Source organism: Synchiropus splendidus, chromosome 8 (assembly GCF_027744825.2).
Source record: "Synchiropus splendidus isolate RoL2022-P1 chromosome 8, RoL_Sspl_1.0, whole genome shotgun sequence".
Lineage (NCBI taxonomy): Eukaryota > Metazoa > Chordata > Actinopteri > Syngnathiformes > Callionymidae > Synchiropus > Synchiropus splendidus.
The window spans coordinates 21,861,234-21,877,092 of record NC_071341.1 but is presented as its reverse complement, the minus strand read 5'-3'; the positions used below and the strand labels follow the sequence as shown (position 1 = coordinate 21,877,092).

Below are 15,859 nucleotides of genomic sequence, written 5' to 3'. Positions count from 1 at the left end.
CATAGCTCCACCTATATAGACAGTTCAACTGACAACTTGCTTTGGAACAGTAACGTAGTGAATGAAAATTTTTTTTTAATATATAAAAAGTCACATGACTATCGCTGGCCACCCATAGACACACGTCTTATCCACAGAATGTCTAGGAGGAGTGAAAGAAGGCGGAGCAGTCTGCAGCCCTGACTCCACCATCAGACATAACCACTGGCCTAGTTACTGTCGAGAGGTTTTATGACTGCTCACAGACAAAGCAAATCACTAAAAGAATGATGAGAAACAGCTCCATTCACTAGCAGAAGTTTTGCAAAATACGACTTCAAGATTCATGTTCTCACCTCTCCCACGTCACCTACACAGAAAGGAACATCCTTTCCTCCTCCAGTCCTTTGTGACACCAGTTAGAATGAAAATATAATAAGAGAGGAGTGAGAGTTAAGTGTATATTTTAGCACAGATGAATGAGAGATGTGATGTAGAGCATTGACAACGGTCGTCGGAAAACTGGTTCCAGCTTGTCCGTACTTATGTCCGCAAGTCTCCTTTATCTCCAGTGAATTCTCATCCATTTGTTCCAAGTTCCTTCACCTCACTGGCTTCGACTTCCATTTCTGCACGGCACCCCGTCCTCCCTCCCTCCCTCTCTTCCTCTCCCTCCTGAGCGTACATCTTCAGGCCACGGGTCATTACGTCAGCTCCGTCGGGGATGTGTTGGAACAGGATATGTTGCCCCACCTCCCCACCCCCACTCCCAAACACACAAAAATACACAAAAACATTGGCATGGCTACAACCGCTCATGTGCAAACAAAAGACAATGTTATCCATCTTTGCCCATTGGATTTCAAGTTATTGGAATTATGTCTTAACTTTCTCCATCCATCCATCCATCACTTCATATGAGAAAACACCAGGCACAGTTTGCTACGATAAATAAGACCAGCATCTATAATTTCTCCATGTTCTGAAATGCTTCTTAACAAATGATCTCTGCCTAGAAAATGTAAACCAACCTTATCCTCCCTTTTGTTTAGTGCTACCTGGTTCAAGCTCCCGCCGTAGTCAGACGTTGATGTACGTGAAATAAGAATTCAAGGTGATGATCTTGACATTTTCAGTCATTATTTTGGCTCCATGTATTCTCTTATCAGTCTCATCACATTTTATCACTGGGAAAATAAAAGAATTTGACGTGTACGAGTCCACTTTAAAGGAACCCAGGAGACCGGAATGTCTTCAGAAAAGGTCACGCAAATCAAGCGAGCGTTACACAGCCGAGCAGATGTGGCAAACTGCATTAAATTGCTAAAACAACCTTCACACACCGATGCAAATGTACATCCACTTCTCCGCCGTGGCTTTTGTGCATTGCCAAACAACATTAGCGTGCAGGGGCTCTGTCAGTTGGATAATTAGAATAACACTCTCACTGTATTCTTCATTAAGTGTGTCATCTTCACTTAGTGCCTGGGCTTTTTCATGGTGGCAGTTCACCATACAAGTCCTTTTTTTTTTGATGGCAAATGGCTGTTCCAGAAAGAGAATGGCATCAACTTAATGAATACATAAATGTCGTTTCTGGCTGCCGGAAGCTAAGCTAACTACCTAGAAATGAAAGATACATTTAGGTTACCATGTGAGCGCGAAGAGGAAGACTGGAGGAAAGTACATTTGATAGCAAATAACAGTACTCAGGAAGTGGAAATGCAGGTTATAAAAATGATTCTTAATGTAACTGAGGGCTGTTACTATTTAAGAATGCAGTTCTGATTCTTCTTGTCATACACGTGGAACACAATCCTACAGCTAGGAAAAAATATATATAATAATAATTGTAATAATAATAATAATAATCATTGTTTTGTCATTTTCAAACAAGAACATGAGTAAAGCTAACGTATCAATTTTTTTTTCTGTATTTATTGATTTGAATTGACAGCACACTACAGTAAAAAAAATAGTTTTCTGCATCTTATTTCACCCTAATGTTTTGCCTCATTGTTTTACATATGTAACTATTATTTGAATCCAGGGGGAGGGCAATTCCAGGTTGGTGCTGATGGAATACATCTGGACAAGGCCTTTGTATAAATGTACAAATGATTTTTGTGGAACAAATGTCCATTCTTATTATTCTTTGGCATCAATGTCAGTTACAGTAAGTCTAGGAGGAGTCAAATAAGAAGCCAGGAGGCAAATATTCCAAACTGATAGGTAAAGAAATACATCAGGTGATTAAGGATTCTGTTACGAAGTCTTTATCTTAAACACCCGAATGATGTTAGCAAGCATGAGCTCCCCTGGCTTCTGCAGACATGCATTAAATATGAAAAGGGCAAATCCGTGCAAGTTGTTTCAAATGCAGAATGGATGCAAAACCAACAGCAAATATACTAAGGAGAATTGAAATGGTGTTAATCCTGAGATGGGAGACAAACAAAGATATAAATCACCAGCGTGCTCTCACACGCACCTTGGCTTTCTGCAATTAATGAATAGCTAACTAGCAGAGAGGAGAGGGAGCCATCTTCTCTGAGTGAGGCCAAATGAATTCGCAGAAGCTCTATGCAAATGTTCCCTGGGCTAACGAGGCTGCCTGCATGATTGGAGAGCCATTGAAATTCTCCTCGTGCACAGGCCTTGCTCCCTTCCTCCCACCTTTCCATCTCTACCGCCATTTCAGTCTCTATCTATCCGTCCATCTTTGCGTCCGCCCGTCCGTCTATCTATCTATGCGGGCGTCACTCTAGGCTGAGTCCATGGATCTGTCACTTACCTCGCCGCTCACTCATTCTTCTATCCATCTATCCATCTATCTATCTGTAACATCTATCACTCCATTCTCCAACCTTGTGTAAAATGATCCAACCATTCATCCACCTTCTTACCTATCGTCGCCACTCCTCCACTCAACCTTTCCATCATCCATCCATCCATCCATCACTGTATTCATCTCTCCATCTCTCCGCTCATGTGCCACTCTATCCTTCTGTTTTTTCTACCCCTCTATTTATCCACCCATCACGTCTCTCCTTCCATCATCCATCCTTATCAGTCCATCTATACATATATCAGTCTATCACTCCATCTATCCAGTCCGCCCTCTATCCATCCATCTATTTATTCAACCACCTATTCACATGCAGATAGACAGAGCCACCCTATTGCTGGACAAGCACCAGAGAAGATACGCACGCACACACACACACACACAAGAGAAGAGAGGGAGCGCTCAAACAGAGTCGCTCTGCACCTGTTCTCTCTGTAAAACATCCAAACACAAGCGCTGAATAAATAACCCACCTACCATGCATCATTGCCAGGTTCACACACACAGACACACACACACTCAGCAGCTTATAAACACACATTAATAAGTAAACACCACTCATTTCCCCCCAGAACAACCCCTGACTGCCCTGGTTCCCACCCCTGACACTGCGGACCAGCACGGCAGGGCGTGTGCGAGTGTATGAAGGTAGCCGGGACAAATAGAGTCAGTGGAGATGGAACGGAGAAGGTGGGCATTAGGAACTTGTCAGATGCATCTTTAATGGCAGGACACAGGGGCTTTAAAGCCCCTGCCTTCTCCGTCTCCCAAGGGTGCTGGTGACAGCACAAAAACGCCACACACACCTCTTTCTCTTCGTCCATCTGCCATTCTTCTACCTCGTATATCGCTCCGGTTCCTTCTATCATCCATCCACTGTCCACTTTGCCATCTGCATAATTTAGCAAGTTGTGTTTTTTGTGGCACTTTGCCGATCTTTTTTGCCTATTGTGCATTTTTTTTTGTGCCATCTATCTGTTGTCAACTTTATTGTCTTGCGAAGCGGAAGGAAACAGCGATGCTTTGTCGCTTCATCTTTTAATAGTTGCCACAGGAAAGGGAAGTGGAAGAGAAAGTTAAAAGGAGTATATAAAGGGACTACTAGAGGGTCTCTGCAGAGTGGCTGCAAAATGGACACTGGGACAGAAGTGGCAGCGAAGTGGAAGTGAGGGTGTGCTTGTGTGTGTTAAAACAAAGGCACAATCAATGCCTAAAAACACATTACTCCTCTGCTTTCACCACCTTATCATTTCATCCATCAATCCTGGCTCAGTCAGCCATTATGTTATAAGTGAGTCAGGACCTGAAACCCAAACCTTTTCACAGGGGTCACATCATAATTCATTACATTTCTGGTCACACTTTTGATTGACTTGACTTTTTATTACCCTAAATCTGGTTATATAACCAGACCGGATCTACATCACTTTTCTAAAATACATTTTCTTACTTTAATGTCATAGAGAGTGAAAGAAATAAGCAGACTTCATAACAAAACCTGAATAAAAACAACTGCTCTGTGCATGAGTGTGTGTCTGGTTGACCTTTACTTGTGGGGACCAATTATTGACAAACACTCCTTGTGAGGACCTTATGCCAATGTGGGGACCATTTGGCTGGACCCCACAAGGTTAAGCCTCAATTTCAGAATGAAGACTTCAAGGCAACTGGGTCAATACAATGAGGTTCAAGTTTGGTTCAGAGTCCAGGTTAAGGTTAGCCATTTGTCATCATCATCATTCATCATCAAGTTAAAGGTGAGAGGCTTGGGAAAGCATGATGGCAGTGAGAGGTCCTCACAAAGACAGAAATACAAATCTGTGTTTGGTGTGTGTTTAAGCATATCAATCCTCGTGAATTCAATGAAATCAATTTCAGTTTAAACACCTCCTTGTGAGGCCCTTATGTCTTTGTGGGGCCCTTTTGCTGGACCTCACAAGGTTAAGCCTCAGTTTGAGGGTGAACACTTCAAAACAACAAGGCCATAATTAAGTTTGGTTCAGAGTCCTGGTTAAGTTCAGCCATTTGTTTTGGATGGTTAAGTTAAGGATGAGAGGCTGGGGAAAGCATTATGGCAATGAGCGGTCCCCACAAGGATGATTCGTGTTTGTGTGTGCGCAGCAGTGATGATGCGCTAATAAAAATCAGGCAGCGATGCATCCTCACACCTTCTTCATTCTGCCCGTCAGTTCGCACCCATTACCATGGCAACCAGATAAAACTCACATTGTTTTAAGCACTTACTGAAGGCACACACACACACGCACGCAAACTCCAAAGTTCCCTCATACACGTCCATCAACAGGGCATCGTCTCCGGTCTAAGTGATGAGCATACAAATGCAAATGTTCTTAGCATCAGCAACAGCAGCAAACCGTCAATTAAATGGCGAGATAGCACAGGAGGGGAGGTGAGCCGCGGAGGGAGGAGAGGCAGCTAGTTTGCACCTCTCCCTTACTCGCAGCGCGACGATCTGTCATACCAACCCCACGCACGTCACTACATGGCTGCTCAATGCAAACAGATTTGGCCGTCAAATAGTGACAGGACAACCAGGCGGGGTCGTCTGACAGTGAGGGCAGCTGTCAGTAAACACACCACTGCCTCTTCATCACGGCACATTCAAACTCCCCACGACTGACCAGTGTTTGTGTGACATGTGTCATGCTGTCAAGCACACCTTGGAAGGCACCGTCAATAATAGATGACACAACAACCCAACCTCTGGTGCCTCTTGACTGATGGAATGTCTGGCTGTGTAAAAAAGGGCCACCAACTTCTGTGACTGTGAGTGAGTTTGGGTGTGTATTGTGTCGGCACAGGCTGCCAGTCTGTACCAGGGGTGAGGCAGAGAAGGCAAAGAGCCAAAAATGCCAAGACGGCGAGAAGAGAAAGAAGCCTGTGTTACTAATAAGTTCCATTCAGTGAGTTTGAAAGCAGCGATGAAGATGGAAAACAACTGTGCACTTCAGACTCATCTTGAAGAACTCATATTTCCTCCCTCAACAGATTGACATGAATATGTTCCACAATCATAGACAGTTAAATGGAAAAATATACTTTTGAGAAGTGAAATTTCATTGTGACAACAATATATATAATGGCATGAAACCGGGGCCACATTGAACCCTTCAATTTGTCATCCCACAACTTATGAAATTGATAATGTAGAAATCATCTTCTATTTTGTAGTTTTTCTTACCATTCTGCTGTAAATATTGACCATTAAATTTCATCACTGTTGCTCAAATGTTTTAATTTGTTAGAAGAATTTGCGGAAGCCTTTGATGAATTTGTGAACAATATTGCCATGTTTAAATCCTGTAAAGCACCATGTTTTGGATTCTACTTATCATATACAACAGTAAATGTAACTTGTGTTCTTTCTAAATGTTTAATTTTGTTTTAAATGCACACATCTCTGGGTGCTCTATGGATGTCTGAACCATGGCATGCAAAGACTTTCTTTCAGATAAGGAAATAAAACTCAGACCATTAATGGCTTCAACATGAACAAATGGCATCACTACCTCAACGTCATGTATCTTTAGGTGCAATTCTAAAACCACTATTACTGAGATTTGGTTTAATCCAAATTAGATGAGATCAATGCTCAAATATTTCTTACCAATTAGTTAATGTGATATATTAATTGAAATATGTGAAGCTGTTAATGCCTATGTGTGTGTGAGCGTGAGCGTGTGTGTGTGTGAATGCATCCCCACACGGCTGCTTTTGTTAGTTCATAAGTGAATGTTGTCGTGAATATGTCCATTAGTTGATCAATAACAGACTCCCATGGAGCCCACGGCCACAATACAGCAGCTTTTACAAATACACCCGGACACACACGCGCACACACACGGGCACGACCAGCTATCTGTCAAACAGACTGGCCCAGTCTCACCACTCACACTGAGGGATCCATGACAAGAGAGAGGGGAATCCAACAGCAAGCTTTATCGATCCAGACTGGAAACCCCCCTTAGGCCACACGCGTCCACGCACACACGGCAACACACACACTGGATCAATGATCGTGCCGTATGAAGGACAGCACCACACAAAGAGGCACATAAATACACACTCACGCGCGGCTGACAGATAAAAGAGGTGCTCGGTATCAGAGAGCAAGATAAGGGGCACAGAGAGCAAAACATATCATCTGACCTTAACAGTCTCATCTGATACCAGACAATTTGCCAGCGCTCCGTAGATCAAATGTTAACAGTGTAACACCGCCACTGACACATTGGCGGACGGCTGTTTCCTCACATGCAGGAGGAAACCTGATATAATTCATCAGGTCATCAGAACTTCCAACACATTTGTTTGTCAACATCCGACTTGTCCCAAAACACCACAAAAACAGTGTCATTATATATCATTATATGTAAAAAAAATATATATGTATTGACTGAGCAGAGAGAGAGCAGTGCAGGGGAGAGACAAGTTTGAAGACGTGTCTTACCTGGGACGATGGAGACGGTGTCTTTCTCCCAGGAAACCACACTGACATACTCCTGGACGGCAGAGGGGATGAGGCACTTGAACACGGCGACATTTCCTCGCATGGAGCGCTGGTCAGCCACTCGGACCGTGTATGGCTCCCGAAACACTGAGGGGGGAAGATGATGAGGGATTTCAATGCGAAGGCACACAAACAAGCCAAGACACAGCAAACATGTAAAGGCAAGGTACAGATGGCAGGAAATCCTAAATATGAGTCAATACATTATGATATAACACTCCAAAAAAGTGTTGGATTCGGTCAACCAAGTTCATCTTTGTTTAATGGGGGACTCATATTAAGAAGGCCTGACTCAAGCTGCGTTGAAGGGGATGCACAGCGAGTAGCTCTTAGCCTTTTAGAGAACAACAGCACAGATGCTATGAGACGGCGAGGAGTGGCGCTTTGCTCACGGCCGAGGGGAGCCGTCACATGCAGGCGCCAGCCATCAAAAACACACACTCTGCACATGACACTACTAGCAGAAGGCAGCATGTCAGTGCCAGCGATTAAGTCGAGGCTTAATGGCGAAAACAGTAGCCTGTGGCTAAAAGAACTGTGTCTACAAACCAGCATGAAGTTACAAAGTGTCTCAAATGAAACATTCATTCAGCTTCAACTGAACAGTCGAACAAATGAACACGCCTTTCAACATCATTTTGTGATCCGGGTTCAAAATGGACACGTTATTGGTGGAGAAAGGGTCTCCAGTAACTTCAAGTCAAAATGATCTGTTTTTATTCTCGCGTAAAGGAATTGGCGTCAAGAAAAATGGTCACAGCAAGCGTCACGTCGCTAAAAATCAGCTATGATGGTGTAACGCAAAATAGACTGAGACATGTGGCTCCGCCCTCCAGGGTGCGCACCCACTCTACCAGCTCTCCGGTGATATAATTAACGTCTCGCCTGAAGGCCAGTGTCCTCGGTCATTAATATTGCTTTTTGCCAGCCTCCACTGCCACCAGAACTCAAAGCTAATGTCCTTGTGGAGGGGATTTCACCAAAACAGTCATGTGTTATGTCTTTTTAACACGACTGTTGTTCATTGTTGTCTACATCGACTGGTGAAATTATCCAACGGTGCTCATAAATTCAATGTATTAGTATTATTATGAGAGGACCAACATCTGGCATCTGTTTTATCTATTGCTGAGTTCAAGAAAACATTAAGCTTCTTTTACACTTGTACATGGATGTAAACTGTCTTGAATGTCCATTAAAATGATCCCAAATACAACATTCGTATCATCATATCTAACACCTCCAACTCTGCTTCCTGTCCTTTCAACACATTCTCACTCCTCAGGCGTAACATATTGACCACGACTAGGGATGGGCCAGTGAGGCTTCATGAAACAGTGTCCTTATTTTTAGAGCTCAGTAGGTGGCGCTGCTAAAATAGGTGAAATAGGTAAAAATTAGGTGAAGTTTCTTCAATTCCAAGGATTTTAGAGCAGAGAGCGCCATCTGGTGCTCTCTGAAAATAAGGACACTGTTTCATGAAGCCTCACCAGCCCATCGCTACTAATGCCTCAACGTGGAAAACTGTCTTCTCTGGGCCCCTTGGAGTAAAAGTGATAGGTCCAGTCAGGGAGAATGTGTTGGTCATTTTGTCTGTTCACCACGGCATATCTCACTACCGTCACAATCGCTACCACTCTCTGTTATAGCTCTCCACCCTACCTGCACTCTCTTCTTCATCTTACTTGATCTGTGTGTCCATTCCTCTGCATGACTGATCCCAAATGCTTGAATTGTTTTCACTCCCTCCAGACCGTCACAGACATTTTTATCTACTGACTCAACACTCCTCTTCTCCACCTCCTCCTTACTCACACTACAAATCACTATCACCAGCAAATTCATAAAAAAAACTAGGAATGATAAAGGGTTTTTATGAATTGCTAGAAGTATAAATGCGATATTGCATGCGTAAATGAAGAGGAAATGTAACTGCCAGTGACAGTCAGACTCAACACTTGGGGTGTCTGCAGCCACATGACACATAGGACACTAATGTAAGTTGAATTCTCATTTGCAAACATATCAGAGAACTGACGGACAAATAATTCCAATCAAGCCTCCATTTTAACTCTTCATTTAAGAGCCGCTGCTACTCATTGATGCCCTCTTCCTGCCGATCGATAGCAGCGATTGACTGAGTAGCCTTCGCCGCTGAGGCTGAGGTAATTCTTTCAATCATTTATTTACTCTCTGATTGACCCTGCTGGCTCTCATCAATAGCAGAGCAAATCCCCGATGGCCACTGAGCTTCTCATAGAGTGTTTAAAATCAGCTTGACAGCTTGTAAAGATTTGGTGCAACAATGACAACCGCCATATGTCATTTCAATGGGGGCAGGCGAGAACTGAGTAAACGTCCTATTAGGTTTCACTGTCCTGAGATTTGACCTCCGCCTCCAATATTCACAAATATTGCATCCCAACAACCGCCTCGTGTCCTTGAGTCGCGTCATCTATCAAGCTCAGATTAGACGAATATGTTGTTGATAGCGATGTCATTTGAAGATACCTCATGAAAGAAAAAAAACGTTCTACATTCATTCTTCCAAGCTTTGTGATGGGATGCAAATGGTAGTCTGGGTGATTTATGTGTAAATTGCACTGCCTCTCATCGCATACGCAGCAGAATCATTAGGATGTTACTGATGCCTGACTATATGCAGTCCGGTTGCCTAGGAACCAGCGAATACATGGCTGTGGTGCACTGGGCGCACTGGGAGGCGAGTCCTGTATCACTGTCGCTTCAATAATTAACGACAGGGAAACCAAATACTGCATTTACTTATTCATTACGAGAACGGCAAAAACACAGAGGAGTAGAGTGAGAAAGACAGACAAATGTCGTAGATAGTGGGCATTTGGTCTGAACGTTTCTGGCAGGGGCAGAAACTTTTCGTTTCAAACACGTATGAAAAGAGAATTCTGGAGCAACCGCTTGAATCTGGTGTGGGTCTCTGAAACTAAACTGAAACAGACTACGAAATCGCTGCAATTTCCACATTGCATATTCTTTTTTTTTTCTTAGGAGAAATACATATTGTCCTTTTTACTGCGACCCTCGGGTCATTCTTTGTCAACCACACCAGAACAAACACTTCGACTTGAGACATATTGCAGAAATCTATTAAAAAACATTCACTGCTGTCTTAAAATGTCCTCAGCTTGATATTAAAATAATACAGGTTTGTTATTTAATTGGTGACTGAAAGAAACACTCTGTGTTATACTAAGATACCAATCTGAGTTACATGGTGGCAGCGGCTAGCAACATTATCCACTAGAAAAGCTTAAAAATAATGAAATTCTCAACAGTTTCTATCAATTATGTGTGAGTGTGACTGATGCCACTCTGTGTCTTTGCAACAGCATGCAATATGTAAGCGTTACGGGGTGTCATGAATCGTGATTTTTACATGACAAATTTTATTTTAAAAAAACGCATGTACATTGAGGCCATAGTCCCAGCAGTGAAATTAACATTAAAGGCTAATTCTACAGGTAAGTGTTAGCCATGCGGCTAAGTAAAGACTGCAGCATTTCTATTTACATCACAAAATGCGTTATGTAATTCAAAACACTTATTAAAACCATGAAACAATGGTGGCTTCTTCACTTAGCAAAGTTCATGCACAATTTGGACTAAAATCTTCGACGCGCTGGTTTCATGATACTGGGGTGTGTACATTGGTTCTCACATGAGCTGGGCACAGTTTTGCAGCACATCATCATAAGAAGGTGGCACAATGAAGCTCCAGAAAATAAGATGATCAGTCTCACTGTATATGCCAGAGATGGATGGGGTCTGTGGACAAGAAACTTGTGAGGAACTTAGACTTGGAAAAAGACTCAATCGAGAGATATTTTAGATTGAGATTCGGTTTAAAATAAAAGAAACAAGTGATAAGGAATGATAGTTTGAGGTTGGGGTGGGTGTGTTACATTTTATTTTCCATGTAATGTTGGTTTGTCTTAAGAACAAAACATGTCTGTGAATCTAGTGTTTGAGTGATTGTGTGTCGATCTCTACACTCACATTAGGGGAGATTCATCTGAGAAATAAACATTCAATGGCAACTAGTTTCCAACATATGAGTTAGATAGCATAAGAAAAAAGAAGGCTGAATAACCTGCTGGGTAGCGAAGAAAAACACCCATCAGCACATTGAGCAAAAGAGTTGACCGCAAGTGAGCTAGATAACAAAGGAGGTTTTGAGCTATCAGACTACAGAGTCAGGTGTTAAAATAAAGGCCAGGTATCGAAAGAGGAGGGAGAAGGAATGACAGCCGAACAGCAGGAGCAAGGTGGGGGTGGGGCAGATTTTTCGGGGGTGACACTGTGAGCTGTCAGCTGCCACCATTCTCCCGTGCCACCTGAGACGGGGAGTGACACACCCACAGAGCTTTGTCACCAATGGCAACGGCAGGGTTGTGTGTGTGAGCTGGAAGTGATTGTGCGCCGTGTTGGGATGCTCGAGGTAATGAGGTGCGCACACATGCATGTGAACGGAGTCGGCTATGGAGGCGTTGAGTTGTGGTTGCCTCAGCATTTAATTGATTAATTGTTGTAATTATTTGGAGGGAAGGTCATCCCGACACCGAGGCACGCCGGAAGGTCAGACTCGCACCGGAGGGATCGGGCTTCTCTGCGGAGGGAAAACAGCCACCTTGGCGCGTTTGTGGAGGAAAAATTGGCAGAAGTTGGGAAGAATAATTGTCATTTCCATGAACGTCTAAAAAATTGCTGAGCACACGTCGCAGATTCAAAATGTCTGCCGGGTTTAAAATGTTTTTTTCATTTTTTCTCAGTAGCTGACTCTCCAAAAGCGTTCCTGCCAAACACCATGACAAAGAGCTGGCAGCGAGACACCAAGAGCCAGCTTGACGAAAAATGGCTCTGCGTGTGCGCCTGTGTGTTTTTGTGTTTTCATATACGTGTGTGTGCATAGTTAGGGGACTTTCCAGTCCACGGACAGATGGAGAGACTGGGAGACAGGAGGCGTGCTGGCATGAGCCGCGCTCAGGCTGGTGTGCGTGTCAGTGTGTAGCGTCTGAGATTGTGTGTGGGTTTCAGCGCGCAAGTGTGAGTCTGCTGTATTTACATTGATCCAGGCCCATGCACAGCTTTTTGATGTGTGTTAGTGTGCGTTAAAAAGGGCAGTAACACCTTCAAACAGTGCTCAACTCTGCTCTCCAGCTTTCACCTTGGCAGTGAGTCTGGGCGGGTCAGAGCACCACCTGCCTCTCTTTGAGACCGGATGTTGGGTTTTACTGCATCAATGAGGAGAAGAAATATCAGCGTTGGCTGTCGAGATGATGAATGTGAGGGAAAGAAGGAAGCACATTCACATCTGGGTTGTATACCAGGATGCTTTTACGGTGAAGGATGGGTGTCAATCCAGCAACAGCATCCAGGTTAAGGGCAGTACAAAATAAATGTGTTACAAAATGAATATAAAGCTAATTTTGGCACTATTCATCCATGTGGTTTGTTTCATAACACACATCGTACCTCTTCACCTGTGACTTATGACACAATTGTCACAGATCCTTCAATTTTGGGGAATTTCCAAGTCAACGTTACGGTGTAGGATCGCCACGTAATACAACAGCGTTTGAACAAAGTAACCCCGATACCAGCGAGGGATCTAGTTTTTGGTGCACTTCAAGTTGGAATACAATTTGATTTTGGGAAAACTATACGTGTTAAGCACTGTGCAGACTAGATAAAATTGACCTCAATAGACATAATTAAAATCATGTTAAAGCGTAAACCACAATTTAACTACATCTATTAAATGACAGTAAAGATGATTCCAACATCACTGTGCAGCGTACAGGACTGCATGGAAAAACAGACCCATGCACCACACTAGTTCAAGACAGGTGCTTCATTCCTCATTGAGTTCGACTTCATACAAAGCAAAACTGAATCCCATTGACAGTTGAGCTCGCGGGTGGGCAGTGCGACACGCTCACCTGCTTTGACGTGGATGCTGGGGCTCCGAATCTTGCCCGCCTGGTTCTCAGCAGTGCAGAAGTATTCATTGTCGTGGATGATGCTGTTATAAGCGGAGGGAGAGAATGGGTAGAGCTGGAGAGTGCCATTGGCGTGCACGTGGCGGATGTGTGGCACGTCGTAAATGTCGTCTCCGGCAGCCAGGTACCAGCGCAGGACGGCATGGGGGGCGCCGCCCGCAGGGCAGGGCAGGGACACCCCCACCGAGCTGGAGAAGGTCACCCGCTGTAGGGAGGCGTTCACAAAGTACAGTCGCGTGGAGACAACATCTTCACTGTTGACTGTGGGGAGGACAGAAAGTGACAGTTCATTAGAACCTGCTCCCCAACACAAACACATTCAACATTGATTCACCAAACAGTCAAAATAATGAGTGTGCTGCACCGTAAAATAGATGTGGCCACCGTACCAATAACAATGAAACAGAACCATTATTCAGATTCGGTCACCTCCTTGATAAAGTGCAGCGTTTGTGGTTCGGCAGCATAGTACACAACACTTCAGTGTACAGGAATAAGGTCATGGGATCAAATCGTGATGTGGCCCACAACAGAGTGGTGATGCTAATTCCTAAAAACTGAGTCGCTTCTATTAATTTCCTTCATGCCATGTCACCCTCAGATATAAATTTCAGCAAGAAATACTTTAGCTTTTTGCTACAATTGACTTGAAAAGTGTTCCCAAACTTTTATACATTTGTAAGATTTTCAAGTCGGAGTGTTTACCTTTACCCATATTCCAACATTTTCTAAGATGTTTGGACAGCCCTGACATAATCCTCTATAGTGTCTTATATCTCCCAATTTGTTCACGTTTGTCTTTTGCAGATTATCCGTGATAGATTAGGCTGCAGCTAAACAGACTGGTTGTGTCTGTAGACAAGTGTGGGTGGGATGTACTGCAGAGGATCGGTGGAACCTGTGAGCCCACGCATCGATTCCGAGGTTTCCTCCGTCTCAGGACATTACCCATCTTCACATTGAATGTGAATATACTGTGTATAGCTGTAATTCAATTTACTACAGAATAAAAATGTAATCTTTCAGGTTAAATGACAAAAAGCGTTGACGCAGGTCCATGCATGCTTGCTAGTATTAGGAGATTAAGCAAGCGGGTGCAGATGAGTGTAAAGAAGTGCTGAGCTCAGCTTGGCTGGGGGCCAGGGGAAGACGCTGCGCCTCCAGCCAGAGAATTTTCTTCTCAGACAATGATACTTAATTAATCCCTTTTTCTGGATTGTGTCAACAATGCCCAGATTAGCCCTATCTATTTAATTCTCCCCCTGTTTGAATGAGCTGGGGCGTCTCCTCAGACTCATCAGTGATGTAAAGATGCTATCAGATGTCTTCTGCCGTCTGAATTATTAATATCATTACGCATTTGTGATAATGAAACAAAGGGCAAAATGGGCTTTTTCTATTGTATGATTAACAATCAAGACAGCATTTCACAGTATTCCGCTGCTTAAATGATTAAAAACATCAATTAAAGAATATAAAAGCATTGAATTAATCACGATTAGTTATCCTTTACTGCGACTTGTGTCTTACACATTCAATAATGAAATAGATATTTCAGCATTTAACATCAAGTTGTTGGTACTTAAAATAGTAGCAAATGTTAAGATGTGTTTTCAAAAATGAAACAGTTTTTTTTTTAAGTTGTATTCTTTAAACTAAGGTTACAATGTGTCAGCATGTCTTCATTTTTAACTGTGACTGAAAGACTTGAGCGGATCAAGAGCAAGGAAAAAGGTCACCACACACTTGTTTTGTAGACCACCACATTGCTGTTACACTTAAATGTTGATGGCCATTCATAGTTTCAATTAAACTTTACAATAGTTGTCATGTATAAATACTAAATTACAACAGACAGCTATGGTTAGGAAAAAATGTAATTAATGAGCTTAATATTTATTGATAAAACTGGAACAGCCTTATTGACAGGTTTAGAGTGTTATCCTGCCAAACATAGAGAGCTCTCATCCATGTTTCCAAGCATGTTAGCATGTGGCCAAGACTACAACGCAGCATGTAAAACTGACCAAAACTTCCCTGGAGAACTGTCCTAAACTCTAAAACTGAAAGAGGTTGCCGTAGGCAAAACACAAAGTTGCACAATTGATGCTTTCTCTGCCACCCAGGCAACACAACCTGAGCACGACCTGTATGTGAGACGGACAGATAAACCCACTTAATCTTCTCACACGTTTAACACACAGGCAGTCAATCCAGCCTGTAATCTCAGTGCTGTGGGGGCCAAAGTCCCACTTCCCCGGTTCTCGTCCATGTGCGGAACAGGAGTGTAATCTGTTGACAGGACGGGGTAAGTGTTTGGGTGTTGAGGTGTTAGCAGGGGGGTCGTGGAGATTTAGAGGCCTCAGTCTATTGAAATAGTCAACCTGGCATTTTGTGTTTTTCTCTCACTGCAAGAAGTAGCTGCATATAACTGCTCTTTTGCCTTACAGCTAAAATTGAAGA

The 15,859-nt window shown here is 43.2% G+C and overlaps 1 protein-coding gene across 4 annotated transcripts in view; it reads right to left on the bottom strand.

Annotated features, from left to right (window-relative positions):
* LOC128764122 (cell adhesion molecule DSCAML1) overlaps positions 1-15,859 on the bottom strand; it is an 87,412-nt gene that overhangs the window by 56,495 nt on the left and 15,058 nt on the right. For 3 of the 4 annotated variants that reach the window (XR_008415714.1, XM_053873587.1, XM_053873585.1), the window contains exons 2-3: positions 13,337-13,657; positions 7,299-7,445 (exon numbers count right to left, since the gene is read on the bottom strand). Coding sequence is in view for 3 of the 4 variants with exons in the window: in XM_053873585.1 (XP_053729560.1) it covers positions 7,299-7,445; positions 13,337-13,657 (468 nt within the window). In the remaining variant the exon portion in view is untranslated. The remainder of the gene's footprint in view (positions 1-7,298; positions 7,446-13,336; positions 13,658-15,859) is intronic. The other variant, XM_053873586.1, reaches the window with a different exon arrangement.